Source organism: Sminthopsis crassicaudata, chromosome 1, assembly GCF_048593235.1.
Source record: "Sminthopsis crassicaudata isolate SCR6 chromosome 1, ASM4859323v1, whole genome shotgun sequence".
In the NCBI taxonomy this organism is placed as follows: Eukaryota; Metazoa; Chordata; class Mammalia; order Dasyuromorphia; family Dasyuridae; genus Sminthopsis; species Sminthopsis crassicaudata.
This window is the reverse complement of record NC_133617.1, coordinates 33,463,258-33,488,493: the sequence shown is the minus strand read 5'-3', so window position 1 is coordinate 33,488,493 and position 25,236 is coordinate 33,463,258. Positions and strand designations below refer to the sequence as shown.

The 25,236-nt window shown below is 43.6% G+C and overlaps 2 protein-coding genes across 4 annotated transcripts in view; both read right to left on the bottom strand.

Moving 5' to 3' along the window:
• Positions 1–4,806, bottom strand: part of HIP1R (huntingtin interacting protein 1 related) — a 69,494-nt gene extending 64,688 nt beyond the window's left edge. Inside the window, exon 1 of the mRNA XM_074298652.1 lies at positions 4,629–4,806. Within this exon, the coding sequence (XP_074154753.1) occupies positions 4,629–4,721 (93 nt within the window). The 5' untranslated portion in view covers positions 4,722–4,806. The remainder of the gene's footprint in view (positions 1–4,628) is intronic.
• A 4,220-nt stretch (positions 4,807–9,026) lies between these two features.
• The window catches only part of CCDC62 (coiled-coil domain containing 62), an 85,293-nt gene continuing 69,083 nt past the window's right edge, over positions 9,027–25,236 (bottom strand). Inside the window, exons 10-13 of one of the 3 annotated variants that reach the window (XM_074298588.1) lie at positions 20,560–20,704; positions 18,022–18,138; positions 10,991–11,080; positions 9,027–10,030 (exon numbers count right to left, since the gene is read on the bottom strand). In XM_074298588.1, coding sequence (XP_074154689.1) covers positions 11,015–11,080; positions 18,022–18,138; positions 20,560–20,704 — 328 coding nt within the window. In that variant the 3' untranslated portion in view covers positions 9,027–10,030; positions 10,991–11,014. The remainder of the gene's footprint in view (positions 10,031–10,990; positions 11,081–18,021; positions 18,139–20,559; positions 20,705–25,236) is intronic. The other 2 variants (XM_074298597.1, XM_074298605.1) reach the window with 2 other exon arrangements.

Here is a 25,236-nt window from a genome sequence, read left to right as displayed (position 1 = left end):
ATTTGAACAGAGATTCCAAGTCTGGGGCTCTGTCCACCAGGCCACACTGCTCCTCCCAGAGACGAATTAGTCCTATGGAACATCCTTGCCTAATTTACATTCTGCCCAAATAAAAAACATTTGTGTTGGTGTAGGAGCCTGTAACTCGCCTCTGGTACTGCTAAAAGGGTCAGAATTTTAAAACCACATTCAGTTTTTATGAATTGGACATCAGGGCTGAGAGCAAGCAGGATACTGCCGGGCAATGATGGTAATCATGGTGATAAATTAATAATCTGCAGAGCCATTTCTGGGCAGATAATTCTCACTGCTCATCAGGTGGAGGCCTGCTGGCGTCTCAAGGTTTACGACTATATGGTTACTGTTAATAACAGGAGGCTGGGAGGGGGGGGGGGGCGAGTGCACTTTTCTTATTTCAAAGTGAAAACGGGGGTTACCGGCTACTTGTAGGGACTGGATTCTAAGAGTCAAAGACGTCAGACAGCTGGCTCTCTGCAAACATGGAAGTCTGGAAAGCAAAACCTACTGATGGGCCGTGACTGGCACAAGGGACATTTCAGCCTCAAGTAGAGATGTTCAGCTATGTCCAACTCCTGGTGCTCCCATTTAAGGTTTTCTTGGTAAAGATACTGGAGCGTTTGCCATTTCCTTCTCCAGCTCATTTTTACAGATGAGGAAACTGAGGTGATTTGCCTGGAGTCACATGGCTAGGAAGTATTTGAGGCCAGATGTCTTCCTACTCTAGTCCTGATGAGAAGGGACAGTAAGGAGCCTTGATGGGTGACTAGTTTTCAACTGACCCGGTTAGGTAAAGACAAATTCAAATCCATGAAGGACCTACTATGTGCTAGGCTAGACAATTGAGACACAAAAGCAGAAACCACAGTCTGTTCTTTAGTTTACATTCTATTTTGGGGGGGTTTTGAAGGGGCCAGAATGGGACATGCGAACAAAGGGCAGGCCCTGGAATGAGATGATATTTGTAGACACTAACTTAGCATGGTACCCTTCACACAGTAGGTACTGAATAACTAACTGCTTGGTCTCTCCCTTTCCTTTCTGGAGTCAGAGGTCCTGGGTTCAAATCCCACCAGTTGTGCTGACCACCCAGGTGACTCTGCTTAATCTCTCTGGAACTCAGTTTCCTCATTGGTACAATGGACAGGGCAGAGCAGGTGGCTTCTGAGGTCCCTTCCCTGCTCTAGGGAAATAAAAGGAATGTCTCCACACGCTCACAGGATGACAGATAGAGGAATCTCAGAGATCACCAGTTCCATGTCAGATCTAATGAAATTAAGATCCAAAGGAGGTAAGATCAAGGTCACAAAATATGTACAATGTAAAAATAAAGTAATTTTTGTCAGGAAGTGGGGGGAGGAAGACCGGAAGAGGCCGAGGTCAGGAGACCTTCCCTGGCACTGAGGCTCCAGGAGAGCTGAGGAAAGTTCCAAGGGAGGGGCATTCTAGGCATGGAGGGCATGAGATGGCACCAATGCTTCTGAGAGCATCAAATGAAAGGGACAGGGCAATGACACTGAGGCCTCCAGCTTTGGTAGCTGCTGGACGTTCCCTAGATCTCAAGTTCCTTCTCTATAAAATGAGGGGACACCTGAGGTCCTTTCTAACTCTGGTTCCATCGTCTTGGTACTTTCTCTCCCGCCCCATCACCCACAAATATTGACTGAGAGAAAACCAGGAAGACCAGAGTTCAAATCTTGCCTTTGACCTTTCCTAGCTGTGGGACCCTGCTTCACCTAGGAGACCCCGGACCAATGACATCACAGTCCCAGCCTAGTCCTTCTCAAGGGCTCCAACACTGAATGAATAGAAGGTATTTACTAAGCTTTTATTATTTGCAAAACACTGTGTTGTTAAGCCCTGGAAAAATAAACTGAAAAGTCAGCCAATCCCTGTTCTCAAAAGGCTCACATTCTAACAGAGGAGACAGCCCACATGGGCTATACCTGGCACACAGTAGGCCCTTTACAAAGGCCAGTTAATTGAATGATTCTGTACTCATGGAGCTTAGTACGATGTGGTACATATAGTAGGAACTTAATAAAGGCTTTCTGCTAGACTGGTCCTGGTATTCATGATAAGACTCTCTCGGCAGAGGGTCCTCCGAGCTTCAGAACTGCCTCAGAACTCTGCTGGGCTCTGGAACCCAGGAGGGAGCTGGAGGCAGCCGGAAGTGTTGTGAGAAGCAGGTATTTAATAAGAGGGTGTGCACATGTTTGTATTTGGGCCAGAGCGCCGGCAAACAAGTCTGACCACATATGTACAACTTTTCACCTTGGCGCAGACGAGATAATAGGTCTCTCTGGTAAACTGCAGTCCGGAGGAAAGGAAACGGAAGCGCTTCCGCGAAGGACATTTGGTCCTATGTGAGAATCAAAGACTTGGGGACGGGAGGGGGAGATGGAGAGAAACATTGCTGTGTTCCTTGCCATGCAGTCTTGAAATGGGGCTCCCAACTTCTCCTTCCTGAGATGGGATTGCCAACCCCCCAATGCCAGAGCGAGTGCATCTGAGAAGGCACCGGAGGCAGTGCGGTGCAGGGGGCAGTCAGGTAGACCTAGGTTCAAACTGCTCCCCTGTTTACTAAGACAAACAAGTTCTCTTCTGAGCCCCAGCTTTCTCATCTGCAAAATGGGTCTATAATCCTCCCTCCCTGTCCTGGGGTTTCAGCAGCCCACAGCTGACTGAGAGTCTCCACCGTTACATCCCGAACAAGTGGCCTTTTGCTGGAAGGCCTCCAATGTGCACCTCCTGAAGGCCACAGGGCCTACTTTGGGACACTTCTCACCGACGGGAAGTTTTTCCTGACATCCAATGCGCGGCTCCTGTGCCTGTCCCCTGGGGCCCCCAAAGGGAACACTGTAACGGCCCCTTCCACAACACAGCTGCCACATCACTGTCCAAGGAGCTGGATGCCCCCTCCCCTTCTCTGGCTCTCAAGCTCCTCCCCTGAGGGCTCTCTGACCAGCTCTGCCTCTACTCCCAAAGCCCCAGCCTCGAGATCTCGGTCTCCTCCGCTGTAAGGTGAAAAGCCTGACCCAAAGAGGTCCTTCCCAGCTGGATCTGCAAGCCCTCGAGGCAGGGGGTCACAGAGGGCTGAGGCGGATCCTCCGACAGGCTGACCATCCTTCCCAGGTACATCTGGGGAGGAAATCGCCTTGTTTGAGGGGCTCAATGAAACCATGTGGGCAAAAGCCTTTGCAAATTTCAAAGCACTATGTAAATGTCAAATGTTGCAGAACAGATGACTCTGTGGTCTGGAAGGCCACAATCTCCTGGGCTGGCTTCCCTCGGGAAGGGGATGGGCAGGAGCCCCCCCCCCCCCCCCCTTGCTGCCAGGACCCGGGTCATCTGACTGAGGGAGCAGAACCCCATGTTTACTTCAGTCAAGGAAACCTTTGGACATTCTCCATTCTGGAAGAGCTTTGGGCTAGGAGAGGCACATGGGTAAAGGCCAAGGGCAGGGGGAGGGGGTGACTGGGTGACCCTCTCTACCCCATCCCCCCACCTACCAGAGCCACCTCCTTCAGGCTTAAGAGCTCTGGAAAGGGCTAGTTCTCCCGCCCAGCCGGCGGGCACACAGGTGTGTCCCTCCATCCCCCTGTCCATCCCTGACCCCAGCCTTTGTCTCACACAATCCCGGAGAAACGGGAGGGCCCTCGGCCAAAAAGGGGCACAGACCCCGACATGCCTGAGCGCGCTGACCCTGAGAGCCCCACACAGACACGGACACACACACACATCCTGACACTGACACACGCACCCCCCCAGACACACACACACACACACACACACACACACACACACACACACGGGAAACCCTGACATATGGACACCCGCACCCACCCTGACACTGACACACACTGACACTGACACACGCACCCCCCCCTCACACACACACACGGGAAACACTGACATATGGACACGCGCACTCACCCTGACACTGACACACACAGACACTGACACACACCCCCGCCACAAAGCCCCCGGCTCCCGGGAGTCGCTCCATGCACAAGCGCACGGACAGCTCACACATGGCCGGGAGCCCCGCCCCTGAGCGCGGCCCCGGAGATGCCCGGCCTGCTCTTGGACACTAACCGAAAGGAACGGACACGGGGGCTCCACTCGCGGATCGGCGCAGTCCCCAGCGGCGCGCACACCCCGTGGGAACCACGCGAAAGCCCAGTGACAAGCAGGCACATGGACCCCGGGCTGAGAATCCCCGCACGCTTAGAGGGGGCGGGGGTGGGCAGGGCCCGAAGGCCGGGCTCCGGGGGCTCGGCACTGCCCTCCCTCTGCCACTCGGACCGGCCCCCGCCCGCTTGGGCCTCAGTTTCCTCTCCGTAAGAGAAGCTGCCGGCCTAGCCGATCTCCCGTCCCTTCCGGCGCCCGAGCCTCGGATGCCGGCCAGGCTCGAGGCGGGCGCCCTGGGGCCTCACAATGGGGAGCCGGGGGGCGGCGGCCGGGGGTCCCGCGGGGCTGGGAGCGCCCCCTTCGGCCCGGCCCGGCCCGCCGCGCACTGCGCCCGGTTGCGCTGCCGTGCCCAGCGCGCGCGGGGCTGAGCGTCGCTGCCTGCGCCCTCGGCGCTCCCGCCCCGGCCCCCTCCTTGCCTGCGTCTTGTCGAACTGCTCCCGCTCCGCCTCCAGGCTGTGGCCCGGCCTGCGGCTCAGCACCCGCGCCGGCACGTTCTTGATCGTGTTCATCCTCCCCGCCGGTGAGTCCGCGAGCGCCGCGCACCCGGAACGGCCCGTCCGCCCCGGCCCCGAGCCCAGCGCGACTGAGAGAGCGCGTCACCCGCAGGCCCCGCCCCCGGTCCCGGCCCCGCCCCCGCCCGCCCCCAGCATCACTCCCAGTCCGCCTCCTTCCCCCGGGCTCCGCGAGCTAGGGCTAGCCGGCCCCACACCTGACCGAGGCTCCTCCCAGCCCCGCCTCCGGGCCCGGCTCCCTCCCGCCGCCCGACCCCCTCACCCTCCACCTTCCAGAAGCTCCCCGCCCCCACCGCTCCTCCTCCGAGGCCTGGCCCTGACCCTAGGACCTCCCCTCGAGCCCTTCCTCTCCATCCCGGGCCCGTGACTCCCCCCCCCCCCCCGGAGCATCACTTCGCTTCCTGCTTCCTTGAGGTCGGGGCCAGCGGGCTCCCAGCTCGTCTTTTCTCCGAAGGTCACCGAACTTCAGCCCCCACCCAGGATCATTCCTGCCCCGCCCCCCGCCCCCCCCATCGCTTCGCTCCTGCATCCTCCACCTCCTGCGGGTCATCAGTTTACATCTCCCCGCTCCTTTGAAAAAGGCTTTCCTTAGTCCTTCTAGCCCATCTGTCCCCCTTTTCCCTCCTTCACCCCACAAATAATCCCATACACAGCACTGTTGTTCAGTCAGTCAGACGGGTCCGACTCTATAATGCCCGTGGGCATCTTGGCAAAGACTCCGGAGGGGTTTGCCAGTTGGGGATCTTCCCAAAGGTGGGGGGGGGCTTGCTTTTTTTCCTTAGGCCTCTCGGTTTCACACCCCACAACTGCTCCTGAACCTGACTCCTCCCCCTTCCCTTCCATCTGACCCTAATCCAGAGGCCACATGGGCTAATTGGTTCTGTCAAGGCAGGAAGAGCTGGATTCAGGTGCTAAACTTTCCTGTTTGTGATCTACTTTAAAAGCTAGAACTTGCAAAGGTGGTGGAGGGATGCATGCAGGGTAATTCCTCACGTGGGAGTTCCCAACGAAATCAAAGTTCAGGCCTTTAAGAAGCTAGTCCGTCCAAGTGTTACCACCACGTTCTTAACCGAGATCTCTTCCTCCTAGGTGGGGCAGCTAAGTGGGGAAGTGCATAAAGTGCTAAGCCTGGGGTCAGGAAAACCTCAGTGCAAATTCCACCTCACACCTCACTAGCTCATGTGATGCTGGGCAAATGACTTTATCTTGCCTCCCTCAGTTTCCTCATCAGTAAAATAAACTGGGGAAGGAAATGGCCAACCACTCCAGTATCTTTGCCAAGAAAATCCTAAATGGGGTCACAAGCAGAATTGAAATAAATGAAACACCCCAAAAAGCCTTCCCACTTTTACATTTGACCCCCTCCAAACTCAACTGAATGCCATTGGCAAAATCATCTTTCTTCTGCATAGTCTTGGTCATGGAACCACTGGAGTTGCAGAGGCCATCCTGTCCAACCTGGACTGGACATCTCCTCCTCATTCCTGACCAATGATCATCCAGCCTGCTTAAAGACCTCTAGGGATGGGAAGCCCACCCTACTCAAGGGGAGTCCATTACCTTTCTGAACACCTCCACTGGTAGGAAGATGTCCCTTTCCTGGTACTACTCCCTCCTCTCTCCCTATTGAATTCCTACCCACCTGAGTCTTAACTCATGTTACTCCTTCTCGTGCTCAGACATCACAAGTGATTTTGTAATTTTCTATACCGGTTTTATGTAATATTATATAGTATGTCTCAGGTAGTCAGTAAGTTCCTTGATGGCAGGAACTTGGTCATATTTAAATTATTACCCCACCCTTTGCCCCACTGCCAAGCACAGTACCAGGTACTCAGTAGTTGCTTAATAAGTGTTTGTAATATGGTATTATAATTTCCTTCTCCCCTGTCACAGGGGAGTGCCAGAACTGCAATTATCCCCATGGTTCCCAGTAGGGTCACTGGATTTCAAGCCAGGAGACTTGATTTTAAATTCTGGCTCTTCCACTTATTACCTGTCCTTAATCTCCTCATCTGCAAAATGGCTACATGGCCTCTATCCTTAGCTGTGTTAATGTGTAAACTCCTCAGTAGAAATTTTTTTTTCCAAATCTTTACATTCCTATTTCCCAGTGTGCTATGTCTTAATAGTATTTTATTTTTCCAAATACATGCAAAGATAGTTTTTTCAACATTTATCTTGTTCCACATTTTTCTCCTCTCCCCATCCCTCCCTCCCCAAGACAGCAAGCAATCTTCAATAATAGGTTAAACATGCAATTCTTCTAAACATATTTTCTATTCTGTGTCTTATACTGAGATTTCTTAAACTATGACTCCATATGGAGTCATGTAACAATACAGAAGTTGAGAAATTACGATTTGTTTGATTTGTATCCCTATTTGTATCCTCTATACCCAGAGTCATGGAAAAATTTCTTGGGTGAAAAGGGATCACGAGTGAAAAAAGTTTGAGAGTTTGTCTTATACATTAACATTTGTTAAAAATGAAATAAAATAATTGGTCTGACTGATGCATTAGCTGACACAGTACAGACAACCTCCTGAGAGTACCTGGGAATCATAAGTATATGTGAGACCAATCTCAATGGTTAGGTAGATGGTCTCCTGTGGCCAAAGACCACTTTGGCTTTTAACTTTCCTTCTTCAGTTGCTGCCTAACACAATGCTTACTCTGCTCCCCATCCCACACAATGATTCTACTTAACTCCTGGAATAATGAACCTGATCCTAATGGATTCTGAAAAAGGCACCAAGCAAAAAGCAGCAGGACTGAAAATTGGCCCTGTGTATGACCCTGATGGTAGAAAAGGAACTTCAGAGGCAAGTGCTTTGGGGGGAAGGAGGAGGAGATGTGAACAAGGAGAAGAATCATGGAGGAAAACTGAGCCCCAGTGGCTAATGGGTCACAAGCTGAAGTTGCCCAAAAGCTCAGGGTATACTTCACCTGTTTATTTGTGGTCTGCCACCCAGACCTTTCCAACCCTAGGCAGAAGTGCTCATAATCTAAGAGACAAAAAACTATTTTTAGCTCTTATATATGATAAAGCCTTAATCCCCCCTTCCCCTTTTAAAATAATGTCTGTTTTTAAAAACCTTTAAAAAAAAAAAAAAGGCTTTTCATAAACTCTGAAATTATTACCCTTACAAAGAAAAGCCTCATTCAGCAGCTGAGATGATTCCTAGTTGACAAATAACTGAACAGATATACTGGTAGTTCTCCCCCACAGTTCAAAGATGTCAATAATGGTTAATATTTGCTAAAATATGGTTTTAAATCAAACTTTTAGACCATTTTTAAAGTAGTGTGAGGAAACTAACTTCTGAACAGGAACTGCCTCCTACACAAAAAACGGGAACAAAGGGGAAGGACCCTGCTCCTAGGTTGTCTCTGGAGAGTTGGGTGGGTAAAGGAGTTGGTGAAATCACCTTTCTGTGCAGTCAAAGGCATCATGGGAACATTATTGAATGGGATAATAGTCATCTCTGGAGGGCCCACACTAAGTATTTGCAAGAAGGCCATCATGAAAAGACAGGCAGCTGATATTCCAAAACTGCTTGTAGATAATGTAACAAACTTAAAATTTCCATATTTGAACTGTTTGGAAATACATCCATGGTGCTAAGGAGGAGTTGAGAATTTGTAATCACACAATCTAGAAAAGAATTACAATCTCCAATTCCCAGCCCCACAAAGAATAGTCCTATTAAAACCTAGCTCCCCGAGAGTTGAAAACCCAGCAAATCAGCAGTGTTCACCGCTCACTAGGCAGGCTGGGAAGGAGTACGTCAGTTGGAACCCAGCCTCCCCCAGGACATGTTAGGTTTCCTACCTTGGCAGCCTTTTCATTCAGATTCAAACTATGTCTTTTCAGTTTCACTCTGCCCAACTAGGGCAGAATTATAAAAATATGCATTTAGAAAGAGCATAAGCAAACCTCACCCCATTTCTGCTTTCAGTATCCTAATTAGATGGGCCAAATGGGGTGGGCCCTTTAGACTTAGGAAAACCAACTGACATAACAGAGAAAAAAAAAATTTTTTTTTTTTTAACCAAAGACACTGAGGTGAGCACAATGGAAAGCTGTCTCATTTATGCTGGTAAGACATTACAAAATAAATCCCTACATTCCTAAGCAAAGCTGCCCAGCCGGCCTTTTTTTCATAATGGAACGTAAGTTATGGGCTGCTTCGAGTTTGGAAAGGGAGTGGGGGGGGGGAGCCTTTCTTCTTGCCCCCTTGCCTCATTCTCCCCACCATCCACCCTGCTTCCATTCTGGTACAACGACCCAGAAAAGACTACAGAAAGGTCATTCTCTTTATTGTTAGAAATATTTTCATTGAATGCAGCTGTTGCTTCTCTTAGAAGACACAGATATACATGGCATATTTTTAAAAAATAAAATGACTTTACAAGTTAAATATGGTACTGTTCTCATTTCTTGAAGGTAAAAAATAAAATAAAATGCCACACATAACACTTGATCTTCTAGCGAGCTTTTGGTGTACAAGGGGCCCCAGACTACGGGAGGGGAATTGCGTAGCTCGGTTTGGGGGCTGAAGGGCGTCAATTTTCAGTCACTCAGGAAGTACTTTCCAGTTAAAAACACTTCGCACATTATTTCATGTCTATTTACATAGCAAAGTCCAGAGCCAAAACACCAAAATAATAAGAGAATGCCATTTCTTAGGCATTTATAAACTGATCCTGGTAAAAGACCAGGAAAAATGAAAATGCCCATACAGCCAAGAAAAAAATAGTTCAGACAATTTAACAAAATTTGGGTGGAGAATTCTATACAATTCCTCACCAATTGCTGGGACTCTCACTTCGATGTTCATCCTTTCCCAAGGCTACACTAACATTTAATGGGAGGGCATCTATTTCTACATATAACAGTCATGTTTTTCTTAGCATAATACCAAATTCAGTTTCACAAATATATACAAATAGGGCCTAGCATCTAGGTGTGTAAATATATTTATATATATATGTATATATATATATATATATATGTATATATATAAATGTGTGTATGTGTATATATGATATATATATGCATAAAATATATATATGTACACATGTACACATATATGTGTGTATATATCTATATTTCTGACATTTGGAAACTACTAATTTGACAACATTCAAAATTCAGCTGTTAAGAAATGGTCTTTTAGCTGCTGGTATCTTTGGTTATTAGCTGTTTGTTGCTTATGAAGAATTATAATCCTCTTCTTTCAAAGTAGGTATTATGCTGGAATGTCTGCTTCCTTCCTTTCAAATAGACAAGAAATCTGCTTCTGGAGGGGAAGAGGAAGGAAGACACATTTTCGCAAGATCAGTAAGAAGAAAATGGTGATGTCTAAGTCGTCACTGTCCTGGCAATGTAGCTATGCCTCCGGACACGACAGGACATGAGTAAAAGACGTCAGAGTCCCCTTGCTTGCAGCAGAGAGGACTGGCTAAGAATCCTCTTGCCTGCTACCTCCGGGAAGGGGGGGGCTGGTTGTTCTGTCTTTTCCTAAATGCACGCAGATTAAAACTGCCCCATCACATGAAGGGTTTTTAAGAACTGGAAAATTGCTGATGCCACAAATCAATGATTTGTTGGCTATATCTCAAGCACTTGTGCCACCTTTGAGATACTTCAAAAGCCTCAGAACCAACCAGACATTTTAACTTTTATAAGTAGATTCCAGAGAAACTCTACATAGAATTCTTGGGGGGGGGGGTGGCTTTAGCAGAAGGAATTATGGCAGAAACTTCAGCTGTTGCTTAAGAACAGGCTTTATTAATCCTCTAACTAAATAGGAAAGGTATCTTTCCATAAAAGGGGAGATCTGAAGAAGCTATTTGTAAATCACGCAGACAGGGTCTGATTTTGAAAGCTGCTGAAATTCAATCATATTCCAGAATGGCCAGGACTATTAAAAGGCCTACTTGGTTCAAGGGCTTGGTGGACCTGGATTCTGGGCCTGCGACCTTGAGAAAATTCTTCTGTGTCTCTGGGTCCTTGTGCCCTCCTCTGTACGTGAGGGGCTGGGCTAGGAAACCTCTGGGGTACATTAATGATCTAACACTCTGGGATCCTGAGGACGGCGGCCACACTAACTCAAGCCCTACAATGTGGCAGGGGCCTGTTGGTAGGTAAAGGTGATGTGAAAGACAAGGAGCACAAACAAAGCCTTTCCTTGCCCTTTCATTATCAGTTGTTCTGAAGTGGCTTAGGAAATGTCACAAGATAAGCAGAGGTGACTTACCCATGATTGCCTGGAAAACTGGACTCAAGAACTGTTTTCTTCGATGATGGGCAGTGCTGCTCTGTGAGCTGTCATGTCGGAGAAGTCTGTCTACAAAATAACCCTTTAGTCAGTATTCAGGAAAGACACGGGAAAGCAACCAAAATCAATCAATCAACCAACATTTATTATTAAGCTCCTACTGTGTGCCAGCTCTGGTTCTGAGTATCAGAGAGAGATGACCCCTGCCCTCAAGAAGCAAACATTCTACTAAAAAGAAAGGCAGGTAATCGCCTTAGTGAAGGGACCAACAAGGGAAAATTGTGCCACAGTTCTGATTCTTACTAACAAGAAAGGACTAGCTACTGGGACATGGATGATGGGAACATCTGGAGGAAGAAATTAAAGTCTGTGACGAGGAAGGAGAGGAATGTCGGGCACACTTTGATACACCCCCTAGATTGCACGAACTAGAATCAGAACCCAGGTGGGTTCAAAAGAATAGGAATGAAGCACATGAACTAAAATAAATCCTTTAGAGGAAGTCAGTCCAGGAGGGATAGGAAACTCCAAGAATCAAATTATGAAGATACAGAAGGAAATAGTTCCAAAAAGGTGTGTGTGTGTGTGTGTGTGTGTGTGTGTGTGTGTGTGTGTGTGTGTGTGTGTGGGGGAAGCAGGAGGGGGTGGGGAAAATAAGACTCCTAATGAAGACCTTTATAGTTATATGGAAAAACAAGGAGGCTCGAGCAGGGGCAAGGAGATAACAACAGAGTTGTTCAGATCTCATTTTGTTTCTGTTTTCTCTGCCAAGGAGAATGACCAAGAAGAACAAAAATGACAAATGGGGAAGTGATACCCAAGATGGGTAAATCTATCAAAAGAGAGAATTTAATTGTCCTGGATAAATTCAAAGAAGCTGAATGCTATCCTTGGGGACTGGTAATCAATGGTCTGGCTGATGCAATAACTGAGCACTGACCGAAGTCAGTGACGCCTGAAGAAGGAAGCAGGAACCACAAGCTTGGAACAGGAAATCTCCAGATTTTCTAAAAAGGAAAAGAAGAATCTGAAAGCTACAGGCCAGTGAGCTGGCCTTGGATTCCTAGGACACTTTTAGAACAGATCACAAAAGAGCTCACAAATGAATATCTGGATCCAAAGCAATGTCTATGATGATGAACTGGCTTCATCAAGAACAAGTCACACCAGAGTTATCTGATGTCCTTCTTTGACAGGGTCATTAAATTATTCTAATAGATCGGGATAATTATTGATACAACTTAACCTATACTTCAGTTAACTGACTGTTAGAATATCTACTATTCTTGTTTTAAAAAAAACAGTAGACTTGATGAAAATACAATTAGAAGGAATTCTAAACTGGGTGAGTGGATGGAGTAGTAATTAATGGCGCAAGGCCCCTTTCCATGAGCTCTCCAATGGAAACCCCAAGATCTCAATGCTTGCCTCTGTGCTGTTTAACACTGTTATCAATAATTTGGCTAAAGGCATACTTGGCATGTTCATAAAATCTGCAGATGGCACAAAGTCGGAAAGGATATCTAACAGTGGATGGCAGTTGGGGCAGACAAGATAAGATCTCAATAGGATACAGCTCTGTGTCAAATCTAATAAAATGAAATTGATTTGGGATAAATAGAAGTCTTACACATGGATTCAGAAATTGGTTGATTAGACAGCAATTTGTCTCAAAAAGTAGAGGGTTTTCCATGGCCTATAAGCTAAACTTGGTTGCCAAAAAACCCAAAAAACACTCCGGTCTGATCTTGGGCTGCACTGAGAGACCTCCCCTCCAGAAGTGAGGAGATGATGGTCCCTTAGTACTTTGCCCTAGTCATATGCCACCTTGAACACTGTGTGCTCATTCTGGGCACCACCATTTAAGGATAAACTGGACAGTGTCCAGAGGAAGGAAAAACAGGCTGGTGAAGAGCTCAAGAACTGTAGCATAGGAGGATGATTTGAAAGACCTGGAAACTTTTAGCCTAAAGAAGAGAAGGCTCAAGGAGTACAAGGAGAGCTGTGTTCAAGTTTTTGAAGGGCTGTCACTTACTTAGAGGAGGGTTTGGGCTCTAGAGAGTGGAAACAGCTAGTGGGTAGAAATTGCAGAGAGATAAATTTAGATCTAAAAGTAATGAAAACCTATCTAAGAATTAGAGCCATGCACAAGTGGAATAGGCTTCCATCGCAGGCAGGTTAGCTTTTCCCAACGGTTTCTAAGCAGTCGCTGAATAACCCTTTGCTATAGGTTACAGAAAGGATTCCTTTTTGGGTGTGGACTGGACAACTGAGCTCCTTTTCAATTATAAAATTCTGATTCTGTGATTCTACCAATAAAATGCAAACAGATGAAAACACATTATCTTATTTTTTATTTAGATTATATCTCATGCTGTGGGAGGGAAGGAAGGGAATAAACATATGTAAATAGGCACTTACCTCTGTTTGCCTCAGTTTCCTCATCTGTAAAATGAGCTAGAGAAGGAAATGGCAAACCACTCCTGTTTTTTCTGCCAAGAAAACCAAAACAGGCTCCAGAATGATTGAGCAAAGGGTGCCAGGCACTGTCTTAAGTACTTGACAAATATTATCTCACCACAACTCAAGGAGGTGGGTGTCATTATTATTCCCATTTTATAGATGAGGAAACAGAGGCAGACAAAGGAAAAGTGACTTGCCCAGGATCATATAGGTAGTTAAGTGTCTAAGGCCACATTAGAACTTGAGTTTCCTGACTCCAGGCCCAGCTGCTTCTAATGCTCTTTTAAAAGATTGCTAATCTTAAGGAGTCAAGGAATGAATTAATCACAATTCACTCCAAAGAATAACCTCCCTTGGGTTTTAAGGTATTTGTCATTTTGGGACACACGGGGCTCCCGTGCTGCTGTGCTACTGTTGCCAGCCAGAGTGCCCAACCTTGACTGACACTACAGATAAACTCTATGGAAGTCATCTGCTCCCCCAGTCGGCTCTTTGCCCTTTTTAACCCATACTTTTCCCAGAGACCTTGAAGCCCCTGCCACCAATTAAAGACCACACAACCATCATGCTAGAAACAAGGTGACACACAGTTCAATTCAAGCACTTTTCCTGGAGTGTCTAAGCAGGCCAGGCCTTGTATTCAGGGGCCCTGGGACAGATCCTCAAAGTATGACACAGGAACAGATTCAGGGGTCTCAGAACTCTTCCGAACCTAATGAAGTAAAAGCTTTCAGTCTTTGGGGAGAAATAAGTGTCTGGACCAAGACACGGCGAGCCCAATCTGCTGGTGCTTGGTTCACTTGGCTGCCCGACCTCTATGAGACTGGCCACTGCAGACATGGCACTGGGCTTCCCAATTACCGACAACCTGGCAGATCATGGCATCCAACTCTCTCATTTTACAGATGGGAGCAACTGAGAACGAGAGGGGATAAGCGACTAGTCAAGGCCACCCCAGGAGTAAATAGTCAGGCCTTGTGGGCCTGGGCCCCAAGCCAGAGCCCCCCTGTGCTCCCAGCCCCATAGACAAGAACATTATGACAATTGTTAGCAGGCAAAGAGAGATGCCAGAAAGTCCAAGTACTTGAAAAAGCACATGAAAAGGGGGAAATAATGACTTTTAGTAAGAATTGGGAAATATTAAGTTGTTTGAGATTAGCAAAAACAAAACCCAAACAAGACCCAAACCCAACCCAAGCATTTACGATGTAATTTTAAAACTGAAAGGGATTATCTAACCTGACTCCTCATTTTACACGTGAGAAAAATGAGACTAAAAAGCAATAAGGGACTTGTCCAAAATCATACAAATTGTTAGTGGCAAATGCTGGACCAGATACATTCCTTCAAAGCAGACACCACTCGGTCAATGTGACAGAGGCTGAGAAGCAATGCCTATTTTTCCACTGATATGTTCCATGTGCCCAGAAGAAAGGATACAGACGAACACATGAGACAATGGAAAGAGGGTGTGTTTGTCCACCTTTGATTCAGCACAATGGGCAGATCTACTGCGGTGAACTTTGGGGGAAACATGGGCAAGAGCCCCTTGGGATGGGCAGGCACGGTGAGGGAATTTTCAGACTAATAAGATCCCAGATTCATTTAGCTCTGTATTTTGGCCAGCAAGAAGAAAAGTAAGAAGAGATAAGGTTGGTCTGGAGAATAAATGGGCTAATGAAAATGGCTAAGACAGAAAAGACAGGACAACCCAACTCTCCTGCCAAGAACTATGATCTTCCAGTTGGAGAAGAGAGAACAAAGAAAATTACAAGGAACTGAAACCTGAGAGACATGAGAAGATGGTAAGAGAGGGCCTCCATATCCTCGGTGACCCAAGATTGGTGGAGTGACTGCTGAACAGCTGACTGGAAAACAGGGAAAGCAAGGGAAAAGCAACTTAAGATGTTGAAAAAGAATGTCCAGCTCTGATATTCAAAAAAGGAAAAAGGAAATTTCCAAATTAGGCGGCTGGGGAGCTTAATCTCAATTTACAGGAAAATTTTAGAATGAAGAGAAGCCCATGTGAGCATTTAGAAAGAAGTGATTACTAGGAACCAGCATGGTGTCATTAATAATAAGTCATGCCTGGGGCAACTAGATAACGCAGTGGATACAGCACCAGCTCTGAAGTCGGATGACCAGAGTTCAAATCTGGTCTCAGACACTTAACACTTCCTAGCAGTGTGACCCTGGGCAAGTCACTGAATCCCAACTGGCTCAGCCAAAATAATAATAATAATAATAATAATAATAATAATAATAATAATAATAATAATAATAATAATAATAATGTCATACCTGACTAACCTTATTTCCATTCAAGAAAAGGTAACTCTCAAAGGATATGAACAGATAATTTTCAGGTGATGAAGTTAAAGCCATCTATAGTCATATGAAAAAATACTCTAAATCACTATTGATCAGAGAAATACAAATTAAGACAACTCTGAGGTACCACTTCACACCTCTCAGAATGGCTAAGATGACAGAAAAAAATAATGACAATTGTTGGAGGGGCTGTGGAAAAACTGGGACGCTGATAAATTGTTGGTGGAATTGTGAAATGATCCAACCATTCTGGAGAGCAATTTGGAGCTATGCCCAAAGAGCTATAAAATTGTGCATACCCTTTGATCCAGCAGTACCATTACTGGGTCTATATCCCAAAGAAATCATAAAGGAGGGAAAAGGACCCACATGTGCAAAAATGTTTGTAGCAGCTCTTTTTGTGGTAGTAAAGAATTGGAAAAGAAGTTGATGCCTGGCAACTGGGGAATGGCTGAACAAGTTATGGCATAAGAAAGTAATGAATTATGATTATTCTATAAAACATGATGAACAAGCTGATTTTATAAAGATCTGGAAAGATGAACTGATGCTGAGTGAAATAACTAGAATCAGGAATACATTGCACACAAAAACAGCAAGACTGTGCGATGATCAACTATGAAAGACTGATTCTTCCCAGCAGTTCAGTGATCCAAAGCAATCCTAATAAGTTTTGGACAGAAAACATCCAGAGAAAACTATGTTTTCATCCAGAGAGACTGAATGTAAATCAACACATGCTATGTTCACTTTTTCCCTCCTTTTTCTTGTGTTTTTTTTTCCTCCTCTTGTGGTTTTTCCCTTTTGTTCTGATTTGTCTTTTCCCAACACGATTAGTAAAGAAATGTGTATATTAAAAAATGAATGTACATGTATAACTAGGAAAAAAAAAGAAAAAAGATAACAACTACTAGATGAGAGAAATTTTTAGACCGTGCATATCCCATTAGAGTAAAGCCTCTGACAAAGCTTTTCATGCTATTTTTTGGGAGAAGCTGAACAGATGTGGGCTAGATGATACCAAAGTGATATGGATTTAGAACTAAATGAATAAATAGCTGCAGAGAAAACCATTAATGGTTTGATGTCAGCTTGGGGGATGATCTCTAGTAGGGGATCTGTGCTGTTTACATTTTTTTTAATCTATGCTTTGAGTGAAAGCACAGAAAGCACCTTTATCAAATTTAATAAGACATGCTCAAGTAGGAGAAATGGCAAAAAATGGCAAAAGATCAAATTTAGGTTTGATATAATGAAAAGTTCCATTAACAGTTGGAGTTATGGGGAATGGATTTCCTTGATATGTGCTATGTTTCCTCCTTAGTAGAAGTCTTCACACAAAAGGTAGTTGGATGACTAATAGATCATGTATGCCTCTGGACTACATGATCACTGAGATCCCTTCCAACACTGAGACTCTGTGATTCGGTGAACGATAAAAATCAGGATCCAAAAACATCCCAGCAGGAAAGAATTATGGACCAAATCAAGTAAGATGGAATTTTAAATAGATAAATATATACTTCAACACAGACTACACAAGCACATTTTCAAAAACAGAATCTGGGGAGGGAAGGTGAATTATTTTTCATCTACCTCAGTCGGAGTCAGAGGCATGACATATCAAGTCAAAAGAAAAGCTGAGAGAGGCATGTTGAAAAGGGATGGCACTGGTCCTGCTCACCCCTGCTCTATATATGACAACATCCAGCACTGAGTGAGAACAGGAGGCTGAGATGACACCATATAAAAACCATAGGAAGGAATTGGTGATGTGCAGTCTTGGAAGGAGCAATCACGGGAGCTGCCATTCAAGTATTTGATAAGGGATTCATCCTGTTCTACTTGGTCCTAGAGGATAGAACCAGGAGCAGCAAAGGGAAGTTGTGAAGAGACACAGGCTCAATATAAAAAGAAACTTCCTACCAAGGTGATTAATCCCCAAGTGGAATGCACTGCCTCAAGAGGGTTAAGTAAGGGGTCATTTTGTGAAAGAATCTAATTTTACTAAGCTTTCCTCCCCTCCCCCATATGTCCCATTAAATATCACATTTTAAAAACAGTTTGGAGACAGGGGCATCTTTTGGCCCATGCACCACTCCCTGCACTCTGCAGGCAGGCCAGAAAAGCTTTTCATGCCTTCCCAGAGATCAGTCTGCACCTTTATACTTAGTATTCAGTGAATATAAACTTAGTTGAGAGAAAAATGAACATACACTGTGGTTGGGATTGCTAGGGCTAACAGGGAGTAGAGTGCTAAGTTCCAGATTAGTAACCATCTCTCGAGATTCCGCCAGCAAGCGCTGAAGCTTACTTGTGGGAGAACAGTCATCCTGGAAGACATAACAATTTTAACAAGCTAATGAAATCAAGAAGCATTTGAAAATGGGAGTTTTGTGTGAAAATGAGAGCTATCAATGAATAATTCTTTGACTTCCTCAGCAGCACTAACAAATGCTATAAACATGTTCTTTTCATCTCTTTACGGCCTGTCCAACTAAAATCATTTCCTATCACCAAAGTCACTGCTGGTGCCAGTTGGTCAGTAACATCCATACATCATGTTTTTGAGCTTTTCCTTCCATTCGTCAGGTTCCTAATTTTAAGTCAGAACACTTTCCATCTGCTACTTTTCTTTGGTGTCAGTGGTAGGAAACACTCAAAACTGTGTTGCTACTCTAAAACATGTGACCCTGAACACCAGTTTGTCCTGTTTGGCTCCTTCCTCTGCTAAATTTTCACCATGAAAATGAGCCATTCCCAACTCTCCTGAAATGCTCTTAGAGCACACATAGTCTTTTCTTTAAGACTCTTTCTCATTTCTCATATATAAGCAGGGTCATGTGTCAGAATGGAGGGAATCAGAGGAAGAGCCCAAGGAAGGGTTCTGAGACCTGAAAAGAGAGGTTGGAATCCCATCTTTCCCCAGGCAGGCTTATAGCTGACATGTCCCCCTCATATTCTCTGGATTAGCTTCAGCTATTCTTCAGGACTATTTACTTTGTTTTCCAAGGGATAATGGCAGCCATCATCATTCTGATGAGGAAATGCTCTTTAAGTCGGGCAACTGACCTTCACTGAGGCCCATGAGTCCTTGTCAATTTTATCTTAATTCCATGTAGCCTGACTATCAGGATCTTCTTGGGAAAAGATTAGGAATAGATTTCTCTGCTCTTAGATAAACCTGAGGGGATGAAAATTGAAGGGGAGTAGTTTTATAAAATTGAAAGAAAAGAGGAATGGAAGAAAGTGACAATTTCCTTTTGCAGTTCCAATAAAACATGTCCTGGTTTCTGTGCTGGATCCAAAAAGTAACAATCTCATTAATACCTAGAACTGCAAAAAGGCAACACAGATGTTAAAAGCCTTTAGTAGGAATATTCTGGAAGGCCACAAGACATGATGAAAGCCATAGAAGGCTGAGGTCTCTCTCTGCTTCTCTGACCTCATTAAAATGTTGAATGTAAAGGGTTGTTTGTTTGTTTTTCAAAATGTATTAAATTAGCAATAATACTAACCCCTTATACAAGTGCTTTTCTCACCACTCCTTGGAAAGCAGGTAAAATTTATTAAATGGAATTTTACTTTTTCTGTTCTTAATTTAAATTTAAATTTCACTTTAAATATCTATGATACTACTTAAAATACTAAAATGGGTCATAGGACAATAGATAATAGAAGCTGGAAGGGACCCTGGAAACCAAGGAAGTGTTCTAGTTGAAGGTGGGATGAGGCTGAGATGGGGAAATGATAAAAGTGCAAGAAGAGAGGAAAGAGCATTAAATGAAACAAGAGAAAATTCAAGAGTTCAGAAGGGAAGCCAAAAAGGACATTTTGTTACTACCTTGTTAAATTTAACTAAGACTTGAAATAATCCAACTGTATCCAGCAGAGGTTCACAATTTCATGGAGGCTGGTGGGTAGAGAGCTGACCTTGGAGCCAGGAATTGCTGGGTTCAAGCCCTGCCTGGAACAGTCCTGCCTGAAGGACCTTGAGCAAGCCACTTAAATTTCTCAAGAGTTCAATAAGGTGCCAATCTGCATCCAGAGGGAGTTTACTCACCTTTGAGTTCTCATCCTGTAAAATCAAGGGCCTGTCCCTGGCCTTGTCAAATTCATATAAATTCCTCTTTTTTGTTGTCTATTAGAATTTTTGTGCTTGTTGGTGTGATCAAAAAATTCACAATTAAAAAAAAATCACAATGCCTTATAAATGTTTTCTAGATAAGGGCAGATCATCTTCAAAGGGAGATGACCACACGAGGAATAAGTAGTAAAACATCCAAACCCAGATCTCCTGGCTCCAAGACCAGAGGTGTTGGCTGATACTTTTCTACCAAGAAAGGTCCTCGATGTTACACATCGAGGTGCAAATCATGGAACTAAAGTTAGGAAACTAGAATGTTTCCTCTCAGAAATTAACTTTATTCCCCTGGGTAAGAGGACTAAAAAATAAATATAATAAACAGCACCCATTATTTCATTTGTATAAAATACAAAGAATGCCCATCACTACTGATTTTAGTAATTGACATTATGGCCCATGTTAACTGGCAGGGCACTGAGAGCCTCCTTTGGGGAATTTGATCTAGGAAATCAAATGTTCTAATTTTCAAAGAACATTTAAAAATGCCTCAAGTTCCTAAAATGAAACAAACATCAGCAACTAACCACTGGACTGAAGCAAAGTTAAGAATCCCATGATAGTCCCAGTCTTGTCTAAATCTTCATTTCATTCCCAATCAAATACTAACGTGATGGAAAGCAGGGTCTCTGCTGCTGGGCAAAAATGCCGATAAATGCTTTTTATCTGAACAGAGATCTACAAATCTGTCTTCATTCTTGGTCTTCACATTTGCAGTACCCATGTGTTGGGAATGCCAGAAGGCTATAGGCGGGCTGTCAATAAAATAGAGAAAATCTTCTGTTAGCATCATCATCATCATGGTCACTAGGCTTGAGGGAAAGCACCTGACCAGGAAGAGGAACCATATTAGGCTGAGAAACAAACTCAGGTTGAATCCTGGCACGATTGATCAATATAACAGAAATAAGAAAAACAAATAAGAATCCAGATTTACTGAAACCTGCTTATACTATCAGGAATCTTTCAAAAGTAAAAAAAAAAAAAAAAAAAAAAAAAAAAAAAAAAAAAAGGAGTATTCTAGGTAGGTCTATCCAAGAGAACTAATCATGAGAAACAAAAATTTTGCAAACATTTACCAAGCTTGCTGTGTAAAATGTGCTGGAGATGAGGAATCAAAGTTGTTTTTGTTTTTTTTTTTAATGCCCAATTGATATTTTGGATTCATCTTCCCAATTCTTTCCCTACAGGGGCAGTTGGGGTCAGAGACTTCATTGCACCTGAACTGAAGTAGTTATATTCTTCTCCAGCAGGTAAGGAAGAGCTTTTTGCCTGAAGAGAAAGTACCTAGTGGGGCTGGCAAGGACTCCCAATACGCTGGGCCTGGAATGACCCATTGCAATGTTCTAGCCCAAGCCCTTTTACAGAGGAAGCCCAGAGGGTCAGTTCAGGTCACACAAGCAGGGCCCACAAAGGCAACAACAAGCAAACATTATAGACACACTTGTAACAGTCTAAGATCCAGGGAGAGGCTGTAAGAAATGAGGATGGAAGAATTAGGAAAAACTTGGGAAGCCTAATATGATTTCAGATGTGATGCAGAATAAAGTACCCAGAACTAAGAGAATGATGGTTGTAATTATCAATAATTGGCATAACGATCACAATAATAACAATCACTGAATGATGGATACAATAATATAAAAGAAAACAACAATGAAAAGACAACAGGTATTGAACAAGGCTTACAGGCATGGACAAAGTTTTATGTCTATTTAGCTTAAATGATAGAGAAAAGGACTCTATTGGGTGTAAGTGTAATCACTGGCAAGTGAAAGTGATATTAATTTTTTAAAAAATACTATTGTTCTATAAAAGTGACAGATAAGCTGATTTTAGAAAGGCCTGGAAAGATGTATATGAACTCATGCTGAGCGAAACAAGCAGAACCAGGAGTACAATACACAATAACAATGATTTTGTTGGTGGAGCTGTGAAATAATCCGGCCATTCTGGAGAACAATCTGGAACTATGCCCCAAAAGTTATCAAACTGTGCATACCCTTTGATCCAGCAGTGCTGCTATTGGGCTTATATCCCAAAGAAATACTAAAGGGGGAAAGGGACCTGTATGTGCCAAAATGTTTGTGGCAGCCCTTTTCGTAGTGGCTAGAAACTGGAAGATGAATGGATGTCCATCAATTGGAGAATGGTTGGGTAAATTATGGTATATGAAGGTTATGGAATATTATTGCTCTATAAGAAATGACCAACAGGAGGAATACAGAGAGGCCTGGAGAGACTTATATCAACTGATGCTGAGTGAAATGAGCAGAACCAGAAGATCATTATACACTTCAACAATGATACTGTATGAGGATATATTCTGATGGAAGTGGAAATCTTCAACATAAAGAAGACCCAACTCACTTCCAGTTGATCAATGATGGACAGAAACAACTACACCCAGAAAAGGAACACTGGGAAGTGAATGTAAATTGTTAACACTACAGTCTATCTACCCAGGTTACTTATACCTTTGGAATCTAATACTTAATATGCAACAAGAAAATTGGATTTACACACATATATTGTATCTAGGTTATACTGTAACACATGTAAAATGTATGGGATTGCCTGTCATCTAGGGGAGGGAGAGGGAAATTTGGAAAAATGAATACAAGGGATAATGTTATTTAAAAAATTACTCATACATATATGCTGTAAAAATGTATAATTATAAAATTTAAAAAATAATAATAATAAAGCAAATCAATTATGAAAAAATGTATAATGATTTAAATTATGACAGACTTGGTTCTTAGTGCTTCAGTAATCCAAGGCAATCCCAATAAACTGGATAGAAAACACCATCCACATCCAGAGAGAGAACTATAGGGACTGAATGTAAATCAACATATGTTATGTTCATTTTTTCTTTTTTTTTTCTCTCTCATGGTTTTTCCTTTTTATTCTGATTTTTCTCTCCCAAAATGATTTATAAGGAAATATATTTTAAAAATGAATATGCATGTATAACCAAAAACAGTGTTGTTTTTTACATGTAACTGGGGAAAATTTTTAAAAATTAAAGTGTACAGAAAATGTTTAAAAAGAAAAAAAAAGCTGTTTGTCCTCCTTGTAAAGACTTGTGGAATAGACGGTTAAATCAAATCCTTTGTAGACAGGGTCTGTGTAGACCAGAGCAGCTGGTTTCCCACACCTTGTTCTAAAATACTTCAGGATTACTTTAAAAACTATCAATGAAATTTGGCTTTCTTCTAAAGATAATTTCCTGCACCCCCTCTCCAGGGCTGACTACTTTTCTTCCTTACACTCCCACACAAAAGACCACAAGGAGAGTCAGCCCCCTGCTCTTTGATCCTCCTTGACAGACCCTGCATTTCTCAGCAGCCAGTGCTTTTATCCCCCTGTCCCGGTCTTTAAGGCTCCAATGTACCCCTCCACCCAGTCACTCTTCCTCCTTCCTCACTGAATCTCACATACCAAACCCACTTCCTCTCCTCATCTTGTGTGACAACAACATTCACATCAATCCTTGTCTTCTCCTTCGTTCAGTGACCCCAGCTGCTGTACCTCTGCATCTCAACTGTCCCCAAAGGGAGATGAACTTTCGATTAAACTCCTCCTACCACTTCTCCCTTCATGTCAATCTTCAGTTCTAGATGATCTCCCATTGCTGCTCTGTCTCCTACCCTACTTCTGGGCTACTCAACATTGTGGGCTATGTGCCAACAGGGTCTACTATACATTTATATCATCAGAGCTCAACTGGACCCTCACTGCTAGAAATCAATGCATTTGACTTATTCACTGATTCTCTCTCTCTCTCTCTCTCTCTCTCTCTCTCTCTCTCTCTCTCTCTCTCTCTCTCTCTCTCTCTCTCTCTGTCTCTCCTCAATTTGCATTTCTTTACTCAACAGGGATTTAAAGAATTTTTTTCATATGAGTATAAATGGCTTTAATTTCTTTTCTTTTCTTTTTTCTTCTGGCTAAGACAATTGAGGTTAAGTGACTTGTTCAGAATCACAGCCAGGAAGTGTTAAGTGTCTGAGACTAGATTTGAACTCAGTTCCTCCTGACTTCAGGGCTGGTGCTCTATCCACTGCACCTGGCTTTAATTTCTTCACCTGAAAATTGTCCTATTCATATCATCTGGTCATTTATCAACTGGGGAATGACTTGCATTTTTATAAATTTATAAAGTTCTCTACATATTTTAGGAGTTAGGCCTTTATCAGAAACACTGGCTGTAAAAATTGTTTCCCACCTTTCCACTTCCCTTCTAAACTTGGCTGCATTGCTTTTGTTTGTGCAAAAAGCTTTTCATGCAATGTAATTAAAATTACCCATTCTCTCTTCCTCTCTCCCTCTTTCATATCATCTGCCTCTGTGGTCTTAAATGCCACTCTTATATAGAAAACTCCCCCAGCTACCTAACCAGCCCCAGGATTCCCCTCCACTAACATGCCTTGCTGTCACTTTAACTCACCATATCCGAAATATGAAAGAAAAAAACTTCTTGCCTAGAATGGTTTAAAGAACCTCTGACTCACTTTTCTTCAGCTTTTCCCCCTCGATCTAATGTAGCCTCCATCATTGCCTTTCCAAGGCACAAGGTCTAACTCCAGATGTTGCTTCCAAAAGGAAACAGAAACTTCTTAATCTGACATGTAAGACCCTCCACAGTGACTTCATCTTTCTCATGCCTTATTTCACACTATGTTCCAGTCCACTAAACTACCTCTATCTTTCTGAATTCTGATTTATCTCCAGTACTCAGCCACTCCCCCAACTTTCTTACAGCACTTTATCTGGGCCCCTCTCTCCCCATTCTCTATTATTTATCTGTGTATTTTTCACATTCCCCTCCCCAAGAACACATAATGCATTGTTGATAGAGTTGTGAACTGATTCAGCCATTTGGGAGAACTATTTGGAACTATGCCTTAAGAGCTATAAAAGTGTGCAAATCCTTTGATTTGGCAATCCCACTACTAGGTTTGTATTCCAAAGAGATCATAAAAGAGGGAAAAGGACTCACATGTGGGAAAATGTTTTTAGCTGCTCTTTTTGTGGTGGCAAAGAATTGGAAATTGAGTGAAAGCTCAGCAGCTGGGGAATGGTAGAATTAAGTTATGGTATATGAAGGTAATGGAATACCATTATTCTATAAGAAATGAAGAGCAGTCATGAAAAAAGTACTTTGGGCATATATATTGTTTTAAAAAAAACAAATTTCTTACTCTGATTTGTTTTTTCTATGTATCTTTATTTCCACCTTACAAATACTACATATTTTGTATTTTAGTTGATACATTGCTTT